Source organism: Lygodium microphyllum, chromosome 11 (assembly GCF_053477565.2).
Source record: "Lygodium microphyllum isolate KBCC chromosome 11, Lygodium_microphyllum_v1.1.10, whole genome shotgun sequence".
NCBI lineage: Eukaryota > Viridiplantae > Streptophyta > Polypodiopsida > Schizaeales > Lygodiaceae > Lygodium > Lygodium microphyllum.
The window spans coordinates 154,869,835-154,897,231 of NC_141145.1; the positions used below are offsets into that span (position 1 = coordinate 154,869,835).

At 39.8% G+C, this 27,397-nt stretch overlaps 1 protein-coding gene across 1 annotated transcript in view; it reads left to right on the forward strand.

Moving 5' to 3' along the window:
- The window catches only part of LOC148029559 (ubiquitin-related modifier 1 homolog 2-like), a 43,427-nt gene extending 22,208 nt beyond the window's left edge, over positions 1-21,219 (forward strand). Inside the window, exon 4 of the mRNA XM_087688728.1 lies at positions 20,291-21,219. Within this exon, the coding sequence (XP_087544854.1) occupies positions 20,291-20,408 (118 nt within the window). The 3' untranslated portion in view covers positions 20,409-21,219. The remainder of the gene's footprint in view (positions 1-20,290) is intronic.
- The last annotated feature ends 6,178 nt before the right edge of the window (positions 21,220-27,397 follow it).

Below are 27,397 nucleotides of genomic sequence, written 5' to 3' on the forward strand. Positions count from 1 at the left end.
TCTCAACCATTGGAATCCCTAAATCCCCTGATAATTAGGTTACATTGTTCCTTAATAAGCTGCCATACATTTTGTGCAAGAAGTGATCTTATAGCCTCAGATGCCCACGTTTTATGAATTTCAGTGTCAGCTATTGCATTGCACTTGACTGCTCGATTGGTCCCATGGGACAGGCTAGTCACTTTGACGATGAGTGTCGTTCAAAGGCTAAGGGTAGTCTGCCCAAGACTCGCGTCTCGAGCCCATCTAGTGAGGGCACTCTTGCCTTCCCTCCACAGTTGAGACAGTAGGGTAGACCCATTGCTCACATGGCAACTGGTTCTTCTGCTCCCTCTTCACTTGAGAAGCTGTCAGAAATGTTTGCCCATCCTATTGTTATGGATTTCAGTTATCCTCGGGCATGTGTTGCCTCTCTTGAGGACCAACTTGATGAGGCGCCTTCCCGCTTTAAGTTGCCCTCTCCTTTAAGTTTGTAGTGAAAAATACTCGAGCCCACTTTCTCTAGAGACCATTTAGCTTAGCAGATTGTGGAGCTTTTCTCCGATTCGGATCTTCGTGATAGTGCGTGTGATTCCTTTCCACTCCCCACCTACACATCACTTGATTTTTGTAAGGTATGCTCTAGTTTGTCTTCTCTTTTTCATTGCACATTTCTCCTTTTTCTTTTTTACATTCCTAGCGTGTCTACCTTTTGGTAGTGGGAGTCCCATTCACATTTGTCCATTGCACTCACTTGTTCTTAACATTGAAGTCGAGGTTTGCATGTTTAATGATCTTATGCAGTTGCTTCCTTTTGCAGGTTGACATTTGCTTCTATTGGATCTACTGTCTAGCGAAGCCTTGGATCGTTCAACACTTCTTTCCAAGGTTGCATCTTTTGGTGGTACTTCTTTCCCAGCATTCGTCATTGCCACTTCGGAGGCCACCTTGGAGGCTATTCATTTCATAGGTTTTCAGCTGAACATGTATCTTACTCTTTTTCTTTGGGTGCTACTTCTTTTTCCCATTGACATTGACATTTTGAGGACAGAGGGGGTGCTTACTTCTCCTTCCACTGTCCGATGGTGAGAGAGCACTCTACAGTTTTCCCTTCTACTTTGAGAAGAGACAGCTTCTTCTCTTGATAGTGACAGTGACAATGCTTTCAGATTTCGTTTTAGACATTTTATATTGTATATTATGGACATTTGTACGTTTATCCGCATTGTTAGGATGACATGATTTCTAAAGGGTGCTTGGACAAGTGAACGATTCCCTTGCGAGGGCACTGTCCAAGTGGTATTGTTGCATTGCATTTCGCACAAGCATGCAATCTTGCATCTTTCTTTGCATTATCCTATGCATTGGCATTCTGTTCATGTAAACATGCGTTTGTGCGCATTTATTTCTTTTCGGTCACCCTTGGAGCGGTTGACTCTGGATCCAACATCCTCGTGGCATTGCACATGGCAGTCTCCTAAGGCAGTTTTTTCCCTCTACTTGCATGTTGGTTTTGCTTGACTTGCTTGCTCCCACATCGTCTTGCTTGTCGCTCTACATATTCTCTATATGATTGGCAAAGATACACACCCTTAGGTAATTTCTAGATACTTATCCTAGTAGTGTGGGGATTGTTTTGCCTATTTTCTAAAGGTAGTGGGGCTATCTATCCTCATTTCCATACTTTGGGGCATAGTGACTCAATGAGACAAATATTGATTTGAAACCCTTACTTAATGCTCAATCTTGTGACCATTTAAAAGAAAGCCCTTAAAAAAAAAAGGTCCATTGTTGATTCCATCTACCTTTGTAGGACTTGGTAGGCCCTGGGGCAGTTGATGAGCATGCTTGGTATGATGCCTTGGCCTCTCTAGGGTGATCACTTGGGCTCGCTTGGTAACATAACCATTGCCTTTGTAGTCTTGGTAGGTCACTAGGCAGTCACAATGTGCACCCTTTACTCGATGTCCTGGCTATTTTGGGATGGGATGCCTCGGGGTAAACGCAAGATAAACCAAAAGGGTTTACTTCTTAAGGCTTAGATTTGGGACTGAGAGAGACTGTTGAGCTAAAAATGCATTAGCGTGACTTAAATAGCTTCCAAACATACTTAATTAATGAAGAAACCTCCTTATTTTAAAAAGAAATGCGTTTCTCGAGAGTTAGTGTGTCCCATATGCAAAACCCTAATTTGGGTGTCTAAAACTTTCTATAAATAGGCATGCAACCTATCATTCTTCCATAATTTTGTTTTTGCAAGTTTCAAGAGCCGTACCTCTGGTGCCTATATCTCGTTCGCGGAGGATATCGTGGTCAGAGCTTCCCATTGCGGTTAGCTACAATCTGTTGCTTGATTCTAGTCTCCGACTCCACATGTGAGCTCTCGCGTGCATCTCGAAGCTATTGCATGTTTGTTGTTGCTAATGTCATCATCTTGAGCTGTGGCCATTAGTTTAACACAGTCACCATCATTCAAAATCTGCGTTTACTTAGTTCCTTTCTCCTCCAGTTGTCGCCTACACTTCTTGCATAATCATGTATTGTATACAGTTATTGCCCAGTTTTTCTCTCTTCTCAGGTACTTGCGCTTTTGGACTTTCTCTCCTCACTTTTTATTTGTATTAGATCTAGCCTCTTTGGTTGCGTTTGCTATTGTTTGACACAGAGGCTATCTTGCTGTGTTTCGAGATTCGTTTAGAGTACGACACACTCTCCAACTCATAACCTCTACCTTGATCCCAAAGATACGAGAGTTTAATGTTCAATATTCATTGCATAGTGTGTTTGCTGGATGAGCATTGTATATTCAATAGTCATTCACTTCATTATTCATTGTGTTCATTGTTTTCGAGTTACCTGAAACGAACCTTGCTTCTCAGATAGGGTGGTAAATAATCTACTTAAGTACTAATTACATCAAGCATAAAATTCACATAAATTAAAAATGCACACTTTACCACTTGAATCTTGGACATTGGATACCCGGTTGGTTCTAAAACTGGTGCCCCTTGTAGTATTTCTTTATCTTATATTACAAATGAAAGCAATAGAATTGAGATCCTTTGATCTCCTCCACTAATCCAAGTGCCTTTTACTGTCAAAATTGACCAACATGTCTCCAAACTGATTTGCCCCTTGGTTTGCTTAGGAATTGGCCTTCACCTTGCTTCTTGAAAGACAAATTCAGTTCCAAATCTGAATTTAGTTAGACGGCCTCTTGAATCTTCTTGAAACTCCTAAATTTTTGCTGTTGGAATTCAAGTCCTAGGTCCTCAATTCTGAGCAGGCATCTCGAGGCGGCTATCAAAATCCTAATTTCTGTTGTAAATTAGGGTTTTAGTAGAGATTGACTCAAATCTATTCCTTTGATGGTTCAAATTGCTAGAAAATATTTAGATAACTTGAGAAACAATTGGGAAATGAGAGAGAATGCTGTAGAGAGAAAAATTTCAGAGTTTCATTGCAAGAAACACTAAAAGACTATTGCCCCCTCATGTATGCTGTCACCTACACTAGAAGGAGCTTGGGCTGTTATCACCTGCTCCTAGAGGGCTCCAAATTGCTGTAGGACTGATCCTTGGTGGCTGCAAATCACATCAGCAGTCTCTTCTTGCTCTCTAATAGCCTTATTTTCTCTCACAATGACTAGATTAGATTCCACCAGTCCTTGAAAAGTTTTTTTCACTTGCATGTGCAAGTTTTGCTAAGTGGTAATCTTCTAATCCCATTTTTCAACATTATCCAGCCTATTGAATTAATTTAATGATTATTCTAGTGCTCGAAAAAGTAATTTTACTAGCTAATAATTAAATTGGCTAGGCTAATTTGTCTTCCAAATATCCTTGAGCAGTTAGTAGCTCTTAGACTAGCATTAATTAATTAATTAATGCCTAGTCTCTAATGTCACTGTCGACATTAGTGGCGAATAAATTGGTTTAGGCCCAAATCTGACATCGGATATCACCTCACACATGTTAGACATAACTTATCACAACTTTTTCCTTTCACACCCATTGTATCCTCAGGATCCTTAGCCTGTTACCATGAAATAGTTACCATGTGCATCACATATGCTAAATAACCTTGTATATTTGATTAATGACTTAATCAAATGCTATTGGCAAGATTAAAGCATCTCAAAGTTTCACATCCCCGTGATAGACCTCCCCCTTGAAATCCTTGCAATTGTCCTTGATTGTAGTGCATTGTGCCAAAGGAAAAGCATATTGCATTGGAATTTCCATAAGGCATCACAGTCACAACATTAGCCATTGTTGTCCAACCATGCCACATGCCCCAAACCTGAAAATTTCTAGCTAGCATAAATATGATATAAATCTGAAATAAAGTCCAAAACTGTTGCTAGAAATCCATGTTTCTCAATTGTTTTGACTTCACAACCATAGTAAAGCATATTCTCAACATAAACCATGGCTGAAATTGTCAATGGCATTTACTATCATGCTCCTATTCTTGGAACCAACGGCGGTAAACCATTGAAAACTGAGCATAATCTGATTATATATTGATCACTTGCTGATTTGAGAACTGATCATAAACTACTGCAAATGTGATCCCAAATTGATCACAAAATCATTGCAAAAATTGACCAACAATCAATGCAAAAATTGATGCAAAATCAATTCCAAAAGTAACCGTAAACGGTTCTTAAACTGATCAAAAACTGAGCTAAAACTGATAAGAATTTTTGTCTCAAAATTGAGGCAAAACTCATGCCAAACTGGTCATAAGCTGATGCAAAAGTATAGTTTCAGTGCTTAGGTTAAACTCATACTCATCTGTATACATCTCATAGTGACTAGTACATTGAGTAGTGACCTTATGGCAGACATCTTGTCAGCAAAGTACCTTGGATGTATGCTAAATACATTCGAGATCCACTACATATGAGAGCTGTCCACAATTGGCAGAGTGAAAGTGCTACCTTCCCCTTTAGCATCAGGCAATACTCCGGACCCTTGCTCTACCGAACCTATTTGAGCGAATTGAAGTCAACTGTAACTGAAAGGAATCTAGGTAAAGCTGCAACAACTGAAGATGGTTAGCCAAGTCATTCTTTTTCATGCACTTTGCTTCTATTGGTGAAACAATGCTGAAGCTTCACCAAGAAGCATATGGAAACTTTATCTCTAACTTTACTTGCCTCAAAGCCTCCACTAGGTTGTAGGTCTTTTTGCCCCTTAAGCATTTCAATGCTTTATACTTTAACATTGCTGCAATTCCAACTTAACTAATATGCAACATTGCATCTAGTTGACTAGCTTGTCATGTGTACTTGACATGCTAGGAGCACCAGATGCACAAGGAAACATTCTTGTTTGCATACTTTGGACTAGTGCAATGTGAGTGTGCATGGAAATTCGCATACTACTAGCCATATCAAGATACATTTTCCCATACATTGCATGCATTACTAGTTGCGTTTTTCCTCATCATGACCAACACTATACGGGTCATTTGCATGACCATCATTAATACCACAAGTCCCAAACATAGTGGACTCCATATATGCACTGCCAAACTTGCCACCTTGTGTCCCAACATCATGCCAACATTGTTATACATGGGGTTGTGCATATTACTAGCCATACTCAGATACATTGGGCCTTGTACATCACGCATTGGTTGCTACATATGATAAGGAGTTGTGTTATACATTCCCGTGCGCAGTCCCTGACCCACCATAGCATGGAAACTCGTTCCACCACCAAAGTACCTTGGCTCCCCTATCATTGCATGCATGTTCTACCGTCAAAAAAGCATTGGATTGGCACTTCCAAGTTGGCCTTGCATATGCATCAATTGCCCCATTGATACCATCTGCTTATGCTCACTATCCACATTTGGAACATCATGTTGCTGTATTGCTCTTCCTTCGGTGCATCTTGCTGTCCCGAAGCTCTCAAAGATGATTTCCTCTTCTTGCCTTTACTGCCCTCCTTTAAGGGTTCAAAAAAGCACATAAACTAAGGATCATTTGCCAATTGCATAAACATTTCAGCTATTGTCCTCATCTGATCTTTATACTAGTCATCATATTTCTCTTCCTCTCACTAGTCATCAGCTTCAAGAGACCTAGAAGGACCCATCTCTTGTCCAATTCCCTCATTCTCAGCTTGCTGCCCATGCTCCATGCCTTGTCCAAGATCAAACTTTGCTTTTTTCCCAATACTTTGTGAATTTTCAGATTGAGAGGCATCGTCTCTACTTGATCCCATCTCACTATTTGAAGACATTCTTGCTGTAATGGTCAGCTGAATACAATTTCAACACTAGAGCAAAGCTTTTGACCTTGAATCAGGTACCTTGGGCCCACCAAATCAAGGGATTGAGTAGTATCCCAACGATGGAACCTTGAAACCAGCCTTCCTTCTCAGATAGGGTGGTAAATAACGTGCTTAAGTACTAATTACAGCAAGCATAAAATCCATATAAACTGAAAATGCACAATTTACCACTTGAATCTTGGACATTGGTTGGCCCCAAAACTAGTGCCTCTTGTGGTATTTTTTAATCTTATATTGCAAATGGAAGGAGTACAATTGAGATCCTTTGATCTCCTCTGCTAATCCAAGTACCTCTTGCTGCCAAAACTGACAAGCAAGTCTCCAAATCAATTTGCCTCTTGGTTTGCTTGGGGATTGACCTTCAACTTGCTCCTTGAAAGACAAATTTAGCCCAAATTTGATATTGATTGGCTGCCCTCTTGAATCTCCTTGAAATTCCTCATTTTTTGCTGCTGGAATTCAAGTCCTAAGCTCTCAATTCAAAGTAGGCTTCTCGAGGTAGCTGTCAAAACCCTAATTTTTGCTGTAAATTAGGGTTAACAGTAGAGATTGACTGAAATCTCTTCCTTTGATGGCTCAAATTGTTGGAAAATGCTAAGTTAACTTGAGAAATGGCTAGGGAATGAGAGAGAATACTCTAGAGAGAGAAATTCCAGAGTTTCATTGCGAGAGATACTGAAAAACTGCTGCTGCCTTGCTCAAACAACCATGGAAGCTTTCACCTATAGCTTAGGACCACTAGAAAGATTGTTGCCCCTCCTGTATGCTGTCACCTGCGCTAGAAGGATCTTGGGCTATTGTTACTTGCTCTTGGAGGGCTCGAAATTGTTGTCACTTGCTGTACGACTAATCCCTGGTGGTTGAAATCACATTAGCAGCAGAAGTTCCGACATTATCTATTGGCTATGCCCTTTACCTTCTTTGTAGACCATCAAGCCTTGCTATACCTAGTGAACAAACCTTGCGCTACAGGACGCATAGCTCGGTGGCTCCTTCTGCTTTTGGAGTTTGACTTCTGCGTGGTTGTACGGAAGGGAAAACAACACTACATGACTGATCATATGTCACGCATCCCCACAGGGGAATCCGCTACTGGTTGTCTTCGAATGGACTGAAGCATGCCAATGCGCATATGAAGAGTTGAAGAGGACTCTAACCATAGCACCAATTCTACGAGCCCTAAATTGGAACATTACCTTCCATGTGCATATCGATGCTTCTAAAATTGCTATGGGGGCAGTGTTGTGCCAACCTGGTGAGGACAACCTAGATTATCTAGTGAGCTTTGCTAGCAGACAACTCACGGAGCTCAAATAGTCTCCTCCTCTCTCACAATGGCTGAAATAGACTCCACCAGCCCCTAAAAACGTTTTTCCTACTTGTATGGGCAAGTTTTGCTAAGCGATAGCCTCCTAATTCCATTTTCCAACATTTTTCAGCTTATTAAATTAATTTCAGAATATTAATTCTGAAAATTAATTTAATAATTATTATGGTGCTCAAAAAATTAATTTCACCAACCAATAATTAAATTCGCCAAGTCAATTTGTCTCCCAAGTATGCCTAATCAGTTCTTAGCTTTTAGACGAGCATTAATTAATTAATTAATGCCTAGTCTCTAATATCACCATTGACATTAGTAGCCAATAAATTGGTCTAAGCCCAAATCTAACATCGAGTATCACTTGGTACCGGTCAGACATAGCTTATTACAACTTTTGTCTTTGGCACCTATTGCATTCTCGGGGTCCTTGGCCAGTTACTATGAAATAACTGCCATTTGCAGCACATATGCGAAACAACCTTGCACATTTGATTAATCAAATGTGCCCAAATTGCCAGTAACTGCAGAAATACTATCAACCTGCTCTTGTATATGGTAAATGTGCACATATCTTACCTGACCAACTGTTCTGGAGATGACCAAATCTTTAATGTAAACAAACAGTTTTCATTGATGGCATGTCATGATTTGTCATATATGAAACTAATCAAACATAAATAATCTATTACTTGCATTTTACTAGGGTTTTGAGGGAGACAAGCTCTTTGCGCAATGCAGGGAAGGCCATTTTGCTTATATAGACAAGCTTGAAGAAACTGTAAGCAAGAAAGGACAGAGATAGAGCAAGGATGGAGCTACATGCTCTCCTTCTCTTTTATTATTTTTCAACCACTTTTCATCTACCTTCATAGTCTTACACAACACTAATGAGACAACTAAGGTTATACAACCAAACCATGATTAACTAACACAAGTCAGTTTACTAGTCCGACTTATTAGTCCACAGATACACACCTGCTAGTGATAGCTAGACTAGACAATTGTCATGTTAGGGATAGAATATTGATGATGAGCTTGACTCTCTCAATACTTCCCCTCAAGCTCAAGAAGGGTAGTGTACTCCAAGTAGTTGTCTGACGTGGCTAAACTTATCTTTACCTAGTGACTTGGTAAAGATATTAGCTACTTAATCATTTGTCTTGACATGCAAGAGATCCACCTTTCCAGCAAGTACCATCTCACGTATGAAGTGATAGTGTACCTCTTTATGTTTTCTTCTGGCATGATAAACAGGATTTGTAGCCAGTAGTACACTACTTATAACAATTGTTATTGGAAAGATTAAAGCATCTCAAAATTTTACATCCCCATGATAGACCCTAACTCATGTTTTGTGTTTATGAGTTTTTGCTTTGTCATATGATTGGTTTTGTGTTTTTTGCATTAAGAGCATTTCGTCACAAGGACGACTGTCTGTCACTTCTTGCTACTTCAAGAGATAGCTCTTGTACCAAATAAAAAGTGATAGCCGGTAGTCAATTATCTATGATGATCATCTTTGGCCTAGTTAGAGTTGGTTGGTCCATCCATGTAACACTAGGGTGGTGTCTCTTGAACTTGCTAAATAGAAAAGGCCACAGCCAGGTGGCCCTTGAGGAATCATTAGCAGCCTGCACACTGTCAATGAGTTTTCTTCGACTCACTCATAAGTATTGTAAGAAGGACTACCAAAAAGTTAAGATCAATGTAGGCGTTAAGAAAACCAAATCAATAGATGGAAGCATAAATGGCCAAAGAATCTCCATAGGAGGCTGAAATTTTCCATCGATAGGAGTAGAGATGGGACGATAGGTTTGTGAGAGTGGGCAACGGAAAGAGGAAAGTGAATGCGGAGAGGAGACAAAGAGAACGTAGGAGAGAGAAGTAACAATGTGATTGCAATGGTTAAAGGCACAAGGTTATAATGGTGCCAAATAGTAGCAAGGGGATGAGAAAATGAGGAGGGTTGACTGATCATGAAGGATCAATGATGGATAATGGATAATGAAAGTGGAAGGACAGGTTGCCTATATATAGGTGAAAAAGATGAAAAATCCTAAATGTGGTCAAACCTCTAAAAAATACCCAAAAAGTGCACAAAAAGAAATACACTAATGTGCTCTCTTTCTAAAGTGTCTATCACACATAAATGATAGAAAAATACAGTGTTAGAGCTTTGTCCTCGTTTGACTTAGATTGAGGCTCACAAGTAGGAGATGACCACATAAGACATATGATTGCTCACACCTCCTTTGTGATCATGGATGTGGCGGAAGGCCAAAGGAGAGGTGGATCCAAGGGTGGCAAGAAGAGTGCCAATGCAGATGTAGTTCGTCGAAGAAGAAAGCCACCTAAGGAGCAAGACCTGCCACCAACGGAAGGGAAATGGAGTATAGATAGCCCCCTCTCCTGCCAATCTATCACAAACGTGGCTCCAGTAGAAGAATGCTCAACAAAGATAGTCGGCTTGATGTATACAACATGGGTCCTGAGACTAGGAAGACCATGAATTGAGAGGAGAGGGAACCCCAAGTTATGAATATATAGGCCTTAAAAACGGAGCTCGATGAATGGGTAGACAATAGAGGCAAGGTGCCAATACCACTAGTAGGTACCGAAGAAACGTCGCCAGTAGTAACAATACCCTCTGACGGACGGAGATCCTGCAACAAAATATCTCGCGGAGTCATAGGACTCCATGCACCACTGTCAAAGAGCCAAGGTGAGACAATCAAAGGTGTCTCCACTTGATAAATGTGTAGAAACATGTACTCGGTGGTAATAGCGAGTGATGAAGTAGAGATAGACGAAGGCTCCGATGTAGATCCACCCTTTGCTCCCAGATGAAGGTAAGGGTATATCCTCTAGCACTTCTCTTCGGGGTGTGAGGTCTTTCCACAATGAGGACACATAGGATATCCTCAATGCTTCCCCACAAAAGCTGTATCAGAGTTAAAAAAACTCCAACTGCTTCCTCTTCCCTTTCTTGAGCTTGGCTTGTCATGTACTTGTAGACAAGTCGCATAAGGATGGCTATGTGCACAGGGTTTGCAAGAATTTGTCTCACTGTGATGTGCAACTTACTTGAGCACCAATGGAATCAGCTCCTCCCAAGTGAGAGTCTCCCGGCTACGAGAAGTGAGAAGATTGGTGTAGAGCACATCATATGTCAGTGACAGAAGATGTGAGAAAAGTGTCATAGCTAAGGCTTTCGAAGAAAAATGTCCATACCGAGGAATGAAAGGCTAAAGCTCATTCCGGATCTCCTCCATCATGTGAATGTGATCCCTCATCGTACGGGAGTCTGTGATTGATAGGGAGTTGTGGTAGATTCAACTCAAGTACAACCCAAAAGGAGAGAAGAGCAAGCTCTGCCCATAAAGGTATCGAATCGGCGGTCATACCATCATGAGGATCCATGGTACGTCGGGGTATAGGGGTTGTAACAAAGTCCCAAAGGTCACAATCATGGAGGAGACACTCCATGTAGCACGACCATAGAGGGTAGTTCGTCCCATCTAGCTTGTCGAATGTGGAGAGAGAGGATAGGACTGGCATTTGTTGAGGAGATGCTAACAATGCCAATCAAGGACTAGAAACCCCGAAAGAATATAACGGTGTCACCAGGTGGTGATACTTTTTACAGTTGCTTTTTTTATTTACTTACATTTTATTTTTCTTTTCTTTTGTTGTTGTTGCTTCTTACTCTCAGAGTTCTCTTGGAATAAGCCGGGATCTTTGCATGGCCAGAAGAGGCAGCCATTGGGACAAATTGGACCAATGGTTTGTCTGAGCCTTAGGATTGGTTCCATATTGAATGGGCATTGAAGAATAGAATGCCAGTGGTTTGAGATTGTGTGCTTAGCCACCGGAGATGGTGCATGACAATGAGCCTGGCCAAGATAGAAGATGCACATGTGAGAATGCTCATGGAATAAAAGTCACCGTAACTAAGCAACATTACACTTTTTGATGTGGTCACAATGATAAAAGTTGAGGAATACAAGGGTCACCATCCCTAAAATTTAGCGAGTTACTATTTTTGGACCCCAGAATCAGTTCATGTCATTATCTTCATTTTTGCACGAGGATTAATTCTCTAGTTTGTGCCAAGGCCAAATTTTGCACTGATCATGGAGAATTTTAGACCAAAAGGTTTAAACAGGAAAATTGTTACATGTATGCCATGTGGCACAAATTCCCAAAAGAGAGAGAGAGAGAGAGCATTAAAAAAAACGTAATAGGCATAAGGGGCAGATGGGAGAATGAAGTTTTGAGGAGCTGAGGGCAGATTGCTGCAAGAAAATCAGCCTTGGAGAGTACTTCTACGTCTCTGACTCAAGTACGGAGGTAGAGTTTGCTCCCTCTAATCAACTCTCTCTCTCTATTCTCAGAGGAAATGCTTCGCATGATGGGTTGATTCCATCGAAGGTACAATTCTGTGTTTTCTCTGAAATTCTGCACATGAATCATTGAGTATTAGTCACAGAAAATGCAGGACATGCTGGACAGTAAGAACAATGTGTTGGGCAGTAAGAACAATGAATTCTGCACATGCTGGACAGTAAGAACAGTGTGCTGGATAGTAAGAACACTGAATTCAGGACATGGTGGATAGTAAGAACAATGAATTTAGAGATTTGCAGACTGCAATTCTGCACAGGAATCATTGAGTTTTGGTCATAGAAAATGCTTTCCTAAAAGGGATGTTGATCTGGACATGCTGTAGTGTTCTTATGCAGTTGGAATTTACTCAGAAGAGATGAAAACCAAGTGTTCACAGGTTATGTATTTTGAAACATTATCATTTTTGTAATTTTCTATCTTTTAATTGATAAAGAAATACCGAGAGGGGCGTCGGTCTTTGGGGCCGATTTGGTGTTGAGTGAGAGAGTGAGGTCTCTGCTTATGTGTGTGTGTGTAAAGACCAGGTGTTAATTGAAGGAACTACCGCTCTATGTGAGTCATAGACCGGTTTCAACGGGAAAGAGTAATAAGATGGTGGTTGGTTTGAAAGATCCCGAACCACACGATCCCCCATAGCATACATGTTGGCCATAGATGTCCTTCAATAAAGTACTTGCAAGAAAACAAAGAAGATGTTGCCACTGGAATAAAGGTGACCAATAAGAGGTGTCCTTGGGATAATCGGGGTCCATTAGACCACGATATAGAAGAATGAATAATCACTGAGGCAAGGTAGATTGGGGAATATTTGATGTCAAAGGGAACACACAATGCCGTCAGGAGTGCCCGGAAATGGTGTACTTTTAAATGCAAATTTTCTTGGATTTTGGCCTGCAATAAAGGCTGCCCAGATGAAATATGATGTCATCTAGGTCAGCAAAGACCAGGCAGTTTGAAATGCAGCAGTAGAAGGATGCTGTCCAGCTGTAAACAGGCCGCCCAACAGAGAATAGTGCCACACAACTAAGAAGAGTTGCCGCTCATCCTTAAAGGCTGCCACCTAGGAGAAAGGTGGTTGCCCAGTAGCAAAATGCAGATTCAGGGGGGACTGCTTGCAAAAAATGTAGGTAATGTAGGGCCTATTCTTGCAACAAGTATGTCGGAGGCTGTTTGCACAAAAAATGCAGGTGGTATAGGGCCCGAATTTGCAACAAATGTGTTGGGGGACTGCCTATGAAGAACACAGGTTTGTTTTAGTGTTGTCCAGCCAATAGAGTGGCCATCTAGCCTGTTTGACACCACCTGGGTGCAGTAATGGTGCCGCCTAGGGGCAAAACGCAAATCTACCTTGGATAATATAGCCTTAAAAAAAAGAGCTGGAAATAGGCCGCCTTGCCTTATTTGACTTGAAGTGCAAGGTTTGTAGCACGTGGGAATGACACTTGGCAAGTTTTGTTGTGGACAGCATGCTCCTCTTCGAGATCTCTAGCTCTCACACGTGGCTTTGATACCATGCGAGAGCGCGCAATTGAAAGAGGAAAGTGAACATAGAGAGAAAAAGGAGACAAAGAGAACATAGGAGAGAGAAGGAACAATGTGACTGCAATGGCTGAAGGTACAAGGCTACAACGGTCAGCCCCAACACGTAGCTCTATGTGTCAATGTGGGCACCAGATGGTAGTAGATGAGAGAATGAGGAGGGCTGGTTGATCACAAAGGATCAATGATGGATAATGGATAATGAAATTGGGAGGGAAGGTTGCCTATATATAGGTGAAAAAGAGGAAAAATCATAAATGCGGTTAAACCCCTAAAAAATAGCCTAAATGTGCACAAAAAGAAATGCACCAATGTGCCCTCCATCTTAAGTGTCTAAAACACATAAAATGACAGACAAATACAATGTCAGAGCTTCTAGTATCCTCAATTGACTTAGACTGAGCCTCACATGCAGGAGATGACCACACAAGACACACATGATTGCTAACAAGATTGTCATCTCAAAGGCGGCAAAGAGCTCTTGCACATAACACTGTTGAGAGAGAAAGATGCCCTCTCATTTTTTTATATCTCATGGCCAAGGAAGAAATGGAGTAATCCCATATTGGTCATCTCAAACTTTTGATTGAGGCCATCCTTAATTTGCTGCACCATCTATGTGTGGTTCCATGTTAGAATGAGGCCATTGACTTACTGCACAAACATTGTGGTTTGGCCACTTGAGGTGTGGACATACAAATTAGAATTAGAGTCTGGTCTCTAGTACCCAACGATGAATCACTAATAGGAGAGATGTTGGCCGCTTCAATGAAATAATATGCAAATAATGTTAGTTCTATACATGTCTCCATGTGTGAACTCACCTTAGGTGTGTAAGTGTATGTCAAAGGTGTGAACAACTTTTATACCTCCCAACATTTAATAAGGGTCCAAGGTTTGGGGGAAACCCTAGGCCTATATAATGAGGCCCTAACCATTGTACTTTCATCAACATTTGTTACATCAATCTATTCAGCTTGTTGTGTACTTGCAAGAGTTCCCTTTCTCTCTCTCTCTCTCATGGAGTCGTATCCACCTTGGCACTCTCTCTCTCTCTCTCATGCTGTTGAACTCGACAGTGTGAGTCACTTTACGCATGACCTTTGAGTTTGATCTTGAAAGCCATACCTATGTATTTGCCCTCTAGTCATGTGCTCAGTGCCTCTGAGCCATGCTGATTTTTGATAAACCTTTGAGCCATTCACACACATCTCTGAACCATGTCTTACTTCGGGTCCTTGAGCTTCTTGATAGACCATGTCATCCTCATGGCGCACTTCTCTCACTTATATATCTCATTTTCGAGAATCATTGTACGGGACTAGACACTGTCTCTTTGAGGAAAGACATTTCCATTTTCATTTCTTTGTGTTTCATGTCATGGGTTCAACCACTTGGCGTCGTCATTGTCGGTATAGATTGAGGACGTGGTGACTTGGTGATGAGTACATTAGGTGGCTGGTATACCGGGGCGTGGGTGAGGCGGTAATGCGAAGGTGACAAAAGGACAGCTGTGGGTGGTCGAATCAGCATTGGTGCTGGCAACCAATGTGACAGGGCAAGTGTGAATTGGAGTGATAGTGCAAGGGCTACAATAGGCATGGGAGTCAAAGTGGTCTCCAGATCGGGTTAGGGTTGACTGTAAGGGTGCTTTGGGTAGAGATTGATATGGACGAGTGAAAAAGATGGCATCGCACAATCCAATCACCGAGAAGAAAATAGAGTTGGCTTGGGAGCAATAGCTCATGGAGCAACCAGCTAAGGTGTGGTACTCAATGGCAATGGCTATGAGGAAGTTGGTCGCGAGCGATGGCGATAGTGATGGAGAGAAGTGGCTTTGATACCACTATTGGCCCAGATGTGGAGTAATTTCACGATTATTTAATAGAAAATGAATGAGAATGAAAGAATTAATCGATGCACAACAATACTCGATCGAAATGAGAAGTGATGCATTAATGAGTGAGAGAGAGTACAATGCTTAAGGTGATCACAATGAAAATGCCACACTTATGTGCTAATGCTGCCATTAGCTTATTGTCCTAGTCACTGCGTGAGGCAAAGACCACCTTGGTTAGGATAGTCCCCTATGATTTTGTTTGTGGATTTAGCGTGACCGTTGGCTTGAGGGTAATACGATGAGGATTTTTGATGGATTATCAAAGGGTGGATAACAATTGAGCAATCACTTCATCGATAAAGTGTGTGCCTTGATCACCGACTAATTCTATGGGACATCTGAATCGTAAGATCACTTTCTCCCAAAGAAATTTGACAGTGGTCTCCCTTGTAGTTCATTGGTGGTGGTAAATTGAAAATCACTCTAACTTTGGAAAAGTTGGTAGCAATGCCATTTTTGGAGACCACGTCCCCTAGGATACATCCATGCTTTACCCAAAACTGGCATTTTAAGGGTTTCAGTGATAGACCATATTGCCTATACCATTCAAAGACTAGTCGGAGTTTGTTTAGGTGCTCCTTCCAATTGGAATGAATAATAATAAAATGAAACCCTAAATGGCTTAATCGTCATAGGAAACCCTAACCGTAGTGTCACTTAGTGCCCAGGACATTAAGGGCAACAATTGCATTTAATGATAGTTGAAATGCCTAGGGAGCCTGGATCATGGATGAAAGGGCATCGATGCATAGCGTATGAGATGACCTACAAATATTTCGCACCAAGACTTTGTTTTCTAATGGAGCGTTGGTATTAGCAAGTCCACAGAGTATTGAGTCATTTTATTCAAGGTACTCCTTGCCTTTATCAACTTTGATGGCCCTTAGGTTTTGCCTTGATTGAGTTTCTACAAAGATAGGCTTGTTTTGAATGCGCGATAAGGCATGTGACTTAAGCTGCAAAAAAGAGGTCCAAGTCATCTTGTGAAAATCATCAATAGAATGCATGAGATTCTTACTTCGATTGAGGGATTTCTATCTCGTTGGCCCCCAAAAATTCGTGAAGACCAACTCCAAGGAGGCCTTGGCTTGTTGAGACACCTTGTTGGGGATATAGTTGTGTTGTTTCTTGCCTTTGATGCAGGATACACATAGGTTTAGGCCCACCCTAACCTTTGGTAAGCCACGAACTATTCGTGCACAAGCTGCCTTGTGAAGGTACTCATGGTTGAGGTGGCTGAACCAAGCATGTTAAGTTTGAGTCTGAGAAGAAAGAAGATAGGAGGAGAGCGGCTATGTCCTTTAGCTTGTAGGCACCATACTCTCATCCATGGCACCTTGCTTGTCTAGCCCTCTTGAATCCAAAACGATGTAGCATCAAACTCCACAATAAGTTCTATTCCACAAATCTTGCTTATAGATAATAGATGGAAGCCAAGATCGGGAACATATAGGATCTCCAATGTAAACGTACCACTATGCTGATTGGGGATGATATGAATCTCTTGTTGAGCTAAGAAATGCACTGAGCCACTTAAACAACCCCAAAACAACTTATTTTATGCCTATTTTAGGCTTATTTTAGTTGAAACCCTAAAATGGGTTGTGGATCGAGAGAGTTAAGTGGGGGCTCCCAAACTTTCTATAAATAGGCAGCCAGCCCTCTACTCTCCCCATCTCGTTTTTGCAATTTTCAGGTCTTTCAGCTTGCTGCCCACACCCGCGGACACGGAGGACATTACAGTCCAAGCTGACCATTGCTGTCTACATCAGACTGGTGCCTATTTCCAACCTTTTCCATGTTGATCGGAGCTGATTACAGCCAGGTGATAGCTGCTGAGTGCTGTTGCTGCTAACCTTAGCCTACCACTTCATCATCCTTGTTGGTGGCTGCTGATTGGCTCTACCGTGTTTGGCAGTCTCTCACCTCAGCCAGTTGTCGCCCAGCCTGCACATGCTGTGTTTTGCTGTTTTCTCTCTCCTCACTTTGTGTTTGCAGGTTTTCTCTCCTCAGCTTGTGTTTGCTACTGCGCACTGCCGTCTGCATTAGATCTAGCACACCTGCTGCTGCGTTTGTTGGTGTTCAACATCTAGAGGTTGCCTTGCTGCGTTTCGGGATCCGTTCAAAGTACGACACTCTCTCTAGCTCATTACCTTTGCCCTAATCCTTGAGATACAGGAGTTTGTAGTACAATATTCACTTTGTGCATAGTGTGTTTGTTGCACGAGCATTGTATATTCAGCAATCATTCACTTCATTATTCTCTGTGTTCATTGTCTTTGAGTTGCCCTAACCCTAACTGTGTTTTGTGGTATCAGTTTGTGCTTGGTCGTATGATTGGTATTGTGTTTTTTGTGTTTAGAGCTTTTCTTCACATCTCTCCTACACCAAAAACTCCGATGCAAGAGCAATCTCCAATATAGACATTGCCTTGCATAGTATACAAGCGGTCTTCCCTTCTTTGGATGGGTAATGTGGTGGGAAGTGGTACTGTCCACAATCCATTCACAAGCCGTGGATGACATTAGTGCCACATTTGGTGATGAAGATGTCCTAACACCTCCAACTGGAGAAACATTGATGGAGTAGGAGCAATACTAGCTTCAAAAGATTCAGAATCCTTCTTGAAATTCTTCTTCTTGTCCTCCTTCCTGTCCTTGTCTAGATAGTTCTTCTCCCAATGACTTGAGTTTTAGCCCGTTCAGTGGAGATCAGAGCTTAAAGTGGTGCTCCTGATCCAATACCATGGGCACCAATTCCTCCCACTTGATTGTATCGATCCGTGTCAAAGTGATCAAAGTAGATTAGAAGCCACAATATTGGGCAGGCAGCTGTGCCAATAGGATAACACCCATGTCTTTGGAGGAGATCACCTTCCCCCCATTAAGTATCTCCATATGAAGTTATTGCAATTTGTCGATGTGATCTTTCATGGATTTGGACTTGTTGGGATTCATGGTCCACATCTATGCCTTTAGAGACACCAACTTCATGGGTGCCATCCTGTTGTAGAGATGCTCCAAGTGCAGCCATAGTTGCCGTGCACCTATCGTATGCTTCACGTGCCCAATGATCACTAGTGCCTAGGGAGGAATTTGAACGAACATATGCGAGCTTTACTTTTCCTAGTGCACTTGTGCCTTCTCAAGTTAGCTTTCTTGGATTGAGAAAGAGTTGTAGAGTCTGACCGTCAGTCTATTCGGTTACTAGTTCCGTAAGATTGTAAGACTTGGGAATCCGTGCTTGAGTTGCTAGACATCCTTCTCCATTGATCGTACTTCTCAGGTAGTCACACTCTTGACTTTGAAAATGCATCCCGCAGGGACTTCCTTCCCCTGCACTTTGAGGTTACTTTACCATGGAGCTGACAAAAATGCAAAATCTGATCCAAAGGCTGAAAATGCAGCCTTTTCAGCACTTCTCCCATGGATTCGTTTGTCAAAATTGGTCCATATATGCTTTTCCCTGACTCCATGTAGGTCCAAGCAGCCCTCCTGATGCAGCAAATCGTCCTCCATTCATACTTGCCTCTGCTAACTTTGGCCATAGGCAGATGCAGAGCCTTCTTGCTTGCACTTACATGCCATAAACGCAGCCTTGTAAATATGCTGAATCCTCCTGTTTAGATTTGTCCACCTCAGATTGGCCCTTCATTGCTCTAATAGCATCTTAGAGTGCAGTGTGGCAGATGCACAGGCTGAGTGAAAGAGATGAAAATGGAAAGAAAGAGAGAGAACTCGGACATGAGGAATGCTCGAGAATGAAATCTAGAACATAGTATGTACAAGTGATTTCATTTGGCCTTAGTCTAGCATTGAATATTTAATTTGTAGTGTCCATTTAATGCTCTAGGCCACAACAGACATGAGGCATTCACAAGTACCTATCCAGTATAGCTTATCACAACTTTTGCCAATGTTCCCCAATGCGTAACTTAGGCTTTGGACTTGTCGCCGTGCCATAACTAACTTGCACTCCACATGTGCACCTCACACGTGCACAAGCTGAGCATTAAAAATACACATCCCCGTGATAGGCCTCCCCCTCAAATCATTGCAATTGCCCCCAATTGCACTGCAAAGTGACAAAAGCAAAAGTACTCGGCTGAAAAAGCGTAAGGCATCATAGTCAAACAACATTGGCTACTAATGCTCAGCCATGCTCATGCCCAGATGTAGCCATGGGTTTTATCTTGGAACTTCCTAAAGCACCAATGGAGAATCATAGTAATTGGGCTGCTTTACACAAGTTCAATAAGCAAATCCAGTTAATTCTGGTAAGGAAGCCAATAACAGCAGATCATATGGCAAAGTTGTTTATGCAATGCGTCTTCAAGTACAACGGCATGCCTTAGTTTATCACATCAGTGATAGAGATCGGAGGACTGAGAATGATGAGGCTGTTTTGGAGAGATTTTTGAAACTATGGGGCTAGTTGAAATTCTCCTCATCCTTTTCTTGATAGACAGATTGATAGTCGGAAGTGAAAACCTTTCTTGGGTCTTCCCAAATGTTATGTTTGAGCATAAAGCCAAGTGGAAACCATTTTTGTTGTTGGTAGAGTTAACACACAAACAAAACTGTTCATAGTTACATTGGCAAAGCACCACTTGAGATGGTTGAAGGCAGAAGGAAAATTCCACCCATCTTGCATACCAAAGATATGATCTTTGAGCGAGTGGGTGAAGCTCAATGATCCTCCAAAGTATCGCAGTTGTGTTTTATAGAGATGTGAAGTTTGTATCCAATGTTCTGTTTCATGATTTCTGATCAAGCTTGTTGTCAATGTCTGTAAGAGCTGACCGATTTGCATTAAATGACCTGTTGTTTGCAGAAGGCCTGGAGTGTTAGTTCTTATCAATGATTGTGATTGGGAGCTCTGTGGCCGCTTGGAAAGCACCCTAGAAGACAACGATGCTGTGGTGTTCATATCAACTCTTCATGGTGGCTGAGATTTTGAGCCACTGGATCCCTAAACTGTGGAAGCTTGCCAAAACAAGGTAACCCTAGCAAGGTTATATACAACACAAGGCTAATAATGTGCACATGTACTCAACAAGGTGGCCCTAGCAAGGCTATGTATAACGCAGGGGCAACTCTCATTTGGCTGCACAACTGCCAAAGCACGGATTGTGCAGATTAAGCGTGCGAGAAATAGAGTATATATAAGTGTGAGGAACATCTTCTTCTAGCCAAGGGCGAGACGACGTTAACGGTTAGGCTGTCTCCAAAGTCATCCCCGTGTTAAAACTCTGGTCTTTCAGGTCCAACAGTTACTCGAATTCTTTGTGATGGAGCCACTCCCCGTACTACGACAAGGGTGTGACGATACTCGTATAATGGCTAATACAACCCTAGTTGATGTTAATAGAAGTGCTGTTTCATATTGCTGATTTTAAAGGCTAGTGTAAAGGTATGTACTTGAAATCTAGGGCTTGTATAGCTAGCTAGCATAAAGTCATTTCTACATGGGGCAATGGTTATAAAGTGCTTTGATAAATTGTAAGGCCATACCGGTTGGAAAATGGAGTCGATTTGTATTTCATGGAGCCCAGAATCATATTTCCCCAAATGGATACTCCTTGCATGGTTGTCGCTTTGGGACCCCTCCTCCTCTCCATCTTATGTTTTTCTTTGGTCAATATATTACCTCTAAAACAAAAGACTGCAATTTTTTGATTGGTAGGCTACTCGTATGTGGTTGGTAGGTAGTTGCTCTCCCTTGGTCCTTGTAATTCCACTGCAACACCCTAAGGTTTAGAATTGACTTGAAGTGTATACTTGCATGTGCTCAACTTAGTGTAAGAGGTCTTTTGCAACAGATTGTTTCTAAATGTCAACTCAATAAGACAGTGTGATTTCTAAGTAAAGCTTGTTTGTTTACGACTTAAGGAATGTATAAGGACTTTGTCATGGCACCATGAACAATGCTTGTTTTTATACCAATAGATGTTTGTACTGCAAAATGCATCATATGCATTTACTTATGAATACTTTGGCACCCTAAATTTGCGAATCTTTTAACATAAACGAACCCTCATATTGCTTATGGAATGGAAATTTGATTTTTCAATGATGCCATTGATGATAGAAGGATAGACATTAACAGAATGCCACATAGACATGGTGGCAAGATTGTCAGTGACGATGACAATGTGTGATGGGGTCAAAAATCCTAAGTGGATGGGAGGAATCATGCCACAATCCACCAATCTTGTTTCTTCTTTGCCATGGGGAACACAAAGCCCAATTGTTATGTAAGTAACCCCTTGTTAAGGTGGCAAAATTAACATAGAGAAGTTTAGAAAGCCTAAGCACTAAGTTACTTTTGGATCATGGTGTATTTAGTAGCTTTGATAGCTTTAGTTCTTGGTTTTATTTTTGATCTAATGGAGCTTTGATATGGGTAATTTTTTGTGCCTAAGTGGATTGTAACCAAAACTTTGATGTGAATCTCTATGTCATGTATGCCTTTGAGGTATCTTAAAGGATACTAATACTTGGGGGATCACTCATAAGTATATAAGTCTATCATATAGTTCCATAGAAGGCTCGATTTTAGAATTGTTTTAAAGACCTTTTTACATACACAAGGGTATCATTTAATGACGATATTCACATGTTAAATAGAAAAGGGTGTGTTTTATTCATGATAAATTTTTAGATATGGGAGTTTTATATTAGGCCTTGAATGCATGTGATAGTAACGGTTTATATATAGCGAATTCCCCAAGCATTAATATGACTTCCTTTTTTTTTCTTTTTGGTGCAAATACTAATAAAATGACACTTGCCAATAGGTACATGCCTTCTAACTTGATTCAATTGTTGGATACATTTTTTGATGTTGTATATTAAATACATATAATGTGTCAGGTATCCCTTCGAGGACTCCTTATACTACTAAATGATTATTGCTAATCGAGATGGAAATGATGATTTGTCAAGCTATTCTCTTACAACTTTGTAGAGAACAAATTTCTTATAAAAAAAGTATATAGAAAAGTGGAATGTGTCAAGTACACTTTCAAGACTTTGTAAACATGCTTCCATGACTTCAGAGCCTAAGCTTGATGTATGTATTGGCATGTAATGTGTGCACTTCAAAACATTCTTGAATCATGGGTATTAGGTTTGCATCTCAACCACTCCTTTTTGGATTAAGTTGATTGTAGCATCTTTGATTACCATAATTACAATGGATTATATTACTAAATTTTCACTCTTAAGATTTCCATTATTACATGATTGGGACACCACATTCAAAGTGAACTAGATTATTACACACATCTAGCCAAAGTGATGGTTTATATATAAGAAACTACATAATACACAAAATTAAAGTTAATAATACATGTAAAAAATGACTAAAAGATAATTTAGGACACTTAAATGAGTAGACTTCTATACCCAATCTCTGTGACTTGTTATCTTGATCACTTTTGTAATGATAACAATGATAGAAGCTATTAGTAAGCGAGACTACTTGTATGCATATTTTCATTAGGATAGACTAAAAAACGGGTCTTTAAAATATTATACTTTAAGAGATGGGCCTTTTAGATTATCCAATAGGAAGTAAAGATGTTGATATCTATGGAGGGTGAATCTTCTCTCCAAATCTTTGGCTATTGACTAAAAAAGGAGTGTTAAGATTTAAAAAAAAGGGGGACATGAATGGTCTATATATTTTGAATGTCTCTATCCTTATACAAGAATCCCTTTTCCTTTTTTTGGTTGATTTTTATTTTTGCTATTTTTATCTTCCATAAACTCAGATTAACTTAGAAATTCAACAATATATATATTTTTCTCTCTTCTCTATTGTGGCAAATTTTTATGTGTTTAGAGCTTTGTATTGAGAGAAATTCGGGTTTGGAATACTTCTTTTACCTCTTTATTTTTTTAACTTGTGGCAATAGATTTTGTGTTAAATATATGTGCTCACGACTCTCTTTGTTTCCTTTCTTTTGTTGTTTTTCCCAGTAGGGTTTGATGTTGGTTTTAAGAGAGAGGAGAATTTTGACCACTGTTCTTAACTATTGCGTTTATTTTTTCTTATAGTATTCAAAATTTGAACAAAGTATATATTTTCTTCTTCCTAAGTCTTTATATATATGTAAGTTTTCACTTTCTAATATTGAATCTTTCAAGTTTGATCACCATTTTGGGTTTTTAGTGAAGTATTTGATATATACAATGCACAAGTGCCATATCATGTCATAAGGAAGCTTTTATCCATCTTAAAAGAGTATCTTTGTCATGGTGGAAACATTATTGTTTTTTAATTATAAGAGCACATTTCTCTTCCTTGTGTTACTATGCTACTGATTCTCTTTACACCATTATGTCTTTTTGAGTATTTTTGTACTTTTCTTTTTGTTCTTTTCATATAAACATGCTGATCAATATGTTGCTTTTAGATTTAATATACACGTTGTGTTAGGTGTAGATATGTATGTGTTTCTAATTCGACGTTTATGTTTGACAACAAAAATGCTAATGTCTTTTTATACCATTGGTGATTTGTAAGGCATATCTACGAGATTAGTAATTAATGGGTATTAAAAAGCATGTTATTAATCAATAAGATATGTTTCTTTATGCATATCTATTAATCATTACCAAAATCACTTTTGCAAATATTCTTCTCTCTCATAGAACACACATATAGAACGTATCTTGATCAACTTAGTGATCCTTTCTTCGAAGGTTATTCATAAAGTGCAATTTCTTAATATCACATCTCTCTTAGAATTGTGCATGTCATGCTTTAATTCTTAATGGGGTCATAAACTCCATATTACCTTGTCCCTTGTTTAATGATCTTAGCTAGCTTATGTTCATCTTGGCCTAGTTTAAATGGAGGATCATAGGTTAATACTAAGCAAGGGCATGATGCCATGCCTAATTTAGGGCAAGGAAGTTACCCCAAATCACATATGATGATAGAGATTTGATCCTACGGGCTTGCTCTTTGTTGATAGAAATCTTCATCTGGTTACATTTACTTGTCTTTAAATGACTTTTTGCTATAGTCTTCCCCCTTGACTTAGTTCCAAGAGGTGACTCTTGATGTGATGGTTTTATTTTATTAGCAAGGGTGCTCTACACTAATACATTGCTTTGTTAGAACTTCTACAACTTTCAATAAAGTCCAAGGATAACTCTAATACAATTTCTTGTTTAGTGATGCTTGAAGGTTTTCTTGACTATATTTCACTTCTTCTCATTATGTGGATCAATGAATTGTAGTAAGTTGTTGAATGTGCCCTAATTTGAGCTTTAAAAACCTTGTTATGCTAAAATTTTATCGATAAACTCTTGGGTTAGTAGATTTCCTTAAATTTAGTCCTAAATATAGGCGCCTCTACATAGAGTAGGGCTACTCTGAGTGCTTAGAGAAATCTGAATGGATTTCTAAACTTTCAAAATCTTGAGATTTTGGAATTTTGAAGATAAGCTGATGTGTCAAAGAGGTGGAGACGGTCGATGTTAACATTGAAAAGGTGAGGCATCATCAAATATGTTTCCTTCCACTACAAAGGCTAACTTGTAGCCCATACCACCTACGAATACATCATCTTGAAATGATATATTGAAATTCTTGATTTGGTTTTTCATGCACAGGTGTTCAATGAATTAGTATAGATCCAATTAATGATTATGGCGAAATATTTATAGTTAATGAAGAGTAGTGTGATTAATTAAGTACTGTGGTGTAATTAAGAAAGTTAAATTAATATAACCAAGAAATTTATAATCATGCAATTAAAGAAGAAATTTGGATTATAAATAAATGAGAAAGACATGTAAATAAATGGTGTAGGTAAATCATGGTCAATTAAATCAATTAATAACTAATTTATTGATACTATAATATGATTACTTAAAAATACAATATAATCTATTGATGATGTGATCAAGTATAATTAATAAAATATAATAAAGTAGGTAAGATTAGATAGGTTAGTACGACATATTAAAAACATTAGCATGCTAGTATGTAGATTAGACTTATATGTTAGAGGAAGTAGGTGGATGCTTCACATGCACACATGAAGATACACAAAATTCACGCAAAGAGTCTAACGGATGCTCCTCAAGAATTTGTATATCTATGTTTAATATAGATAAACTAAGCTTTAGAAGATTAGGGTAGTATATTATTAGGTTGGGTCAACTAAATCTTTGGGGTAGGTTAGATTAGTATAATAGGCTTAGGTCATATAGAATTTTGGATTAAGATTGGGCATTTTGGAAAATACAATGTACTAAGATCAAGACAAACCTAAAGCCTAGCTTGATCCACATTTGCTATATATGTGTAGTATGAATGAGAACGTGCAGATCTAATAAGTCACAAGTTCTTCATTATGATGCCTATCTGACTTAAATAATGCAATCTCCATGCAACCAATGTAAGTGAGTAGTGAGATATCAATGTCATGACACATTGTATCACATGGCTTAGCATGGATGCTTTGATACCTCATTGAATGATTAGCTTTTTCAACAATGTAACTCATCAATATGATGGATTGATTGTCTCCTTTGGATAAGTCTGGATTTTTTCCCATCCACAACAAGAATCTTAAGGTTTGCGCATCAAGATTCCCACTTTGAATCAAGAGTCTCTACCACACAAACAACAACCAAGAGATGCTCATGGAAAAAGTGGCGGTGTCATAACCAACCTCAAGTGGAGAGACATCTATGGTGACCAAGAAATGGCGCCTACTATGGAGGCCATTACAAAACAGGAAATGGAGGAGATGTTTGATGTTATTTTTGAGCCAAATGATCATGGTATCAATGCCTTAAGAGAGGATGCCAATATTCTTCTATATGAGGGCTTAAGGATATCCAGGTGAAGGCATGCTTCTCTTTGCCAAACTCATAATTGGATTGTGGATAGAGTGACACAAGCCACCACTCTATTCAAGTAATGTAGTTATTTTTCTCAATCATTTTCATTTGGTTACCATTAGTCACAACTTACATTATCAACTATAGGATCTTGAAGGATCATATATTTCCTGCTGCAAATGCCATGCTAAATGACCACAATGGTGAGAAGATCTTGCAAAGTCTAAGGTTAGACTTTAACTTAGTCCATACTTGTTCCAATGATTGTGTGCCCTTCAAAGTTGAAAAGCTAGAGATAGATAAGTATCCAAAGTGTGGCAAGAATGTTCCAAAGGATCATAAGACCAATTTGAGGTCCTTTAAACCTTCTTGGTCATATTGCACATCCAATACATGTTCAAGTGTTAAAACATTGTCTCAAGCATGTCATGGAATTTCAAGAATTGATCAATAGGTGGTGTATACAACATCCTTACTGATAGCAAGGCATATAATTTCATTGAGAGCACATGGCTAGAGCTTGAGAAGAGCCAAGCTATGTAAGGATGAACCTTGATGGGGTCACCCTTGTTGTGGTAAAGGCCAATGGCAAAAAATTAGGTAGGCATACCTTATACTAGTACACAGTCTATGGTTATATATAAGTGAAGATGATCAAGTAGCTACAAAAATTCTTTTATGCTTCTCTCTCTTTGTCTCTCTCTCTAGCAATGGTTGCATAAGATGAAAAATAGAAGATGAATAGTTACTCAAAGATTGCACTAGCGTAGCTTTCATATCATGAAGGCATGAGCATGGATGATTATAAATACGGCCTCCCATAATTTAATGGACAAAAATTGGGGTTAGAATTAGGGTTTGCACCCCACTTTGAATTTTAGGCTTTCCACCACTTTTGGGTGCCCTACCCACTTTGTGGTCTCTTAGTCCATCCTCCCATGATTAATGCCTTGACCTTTGGTTAACTTGATGTAGCCTAGACTCACAACCTGTTATATAATGTGTCCATGAAATAATACACATACCCAAGTTAATCTAAAAAAGTTGAAATAATAATAATCCTCCAAAAAAT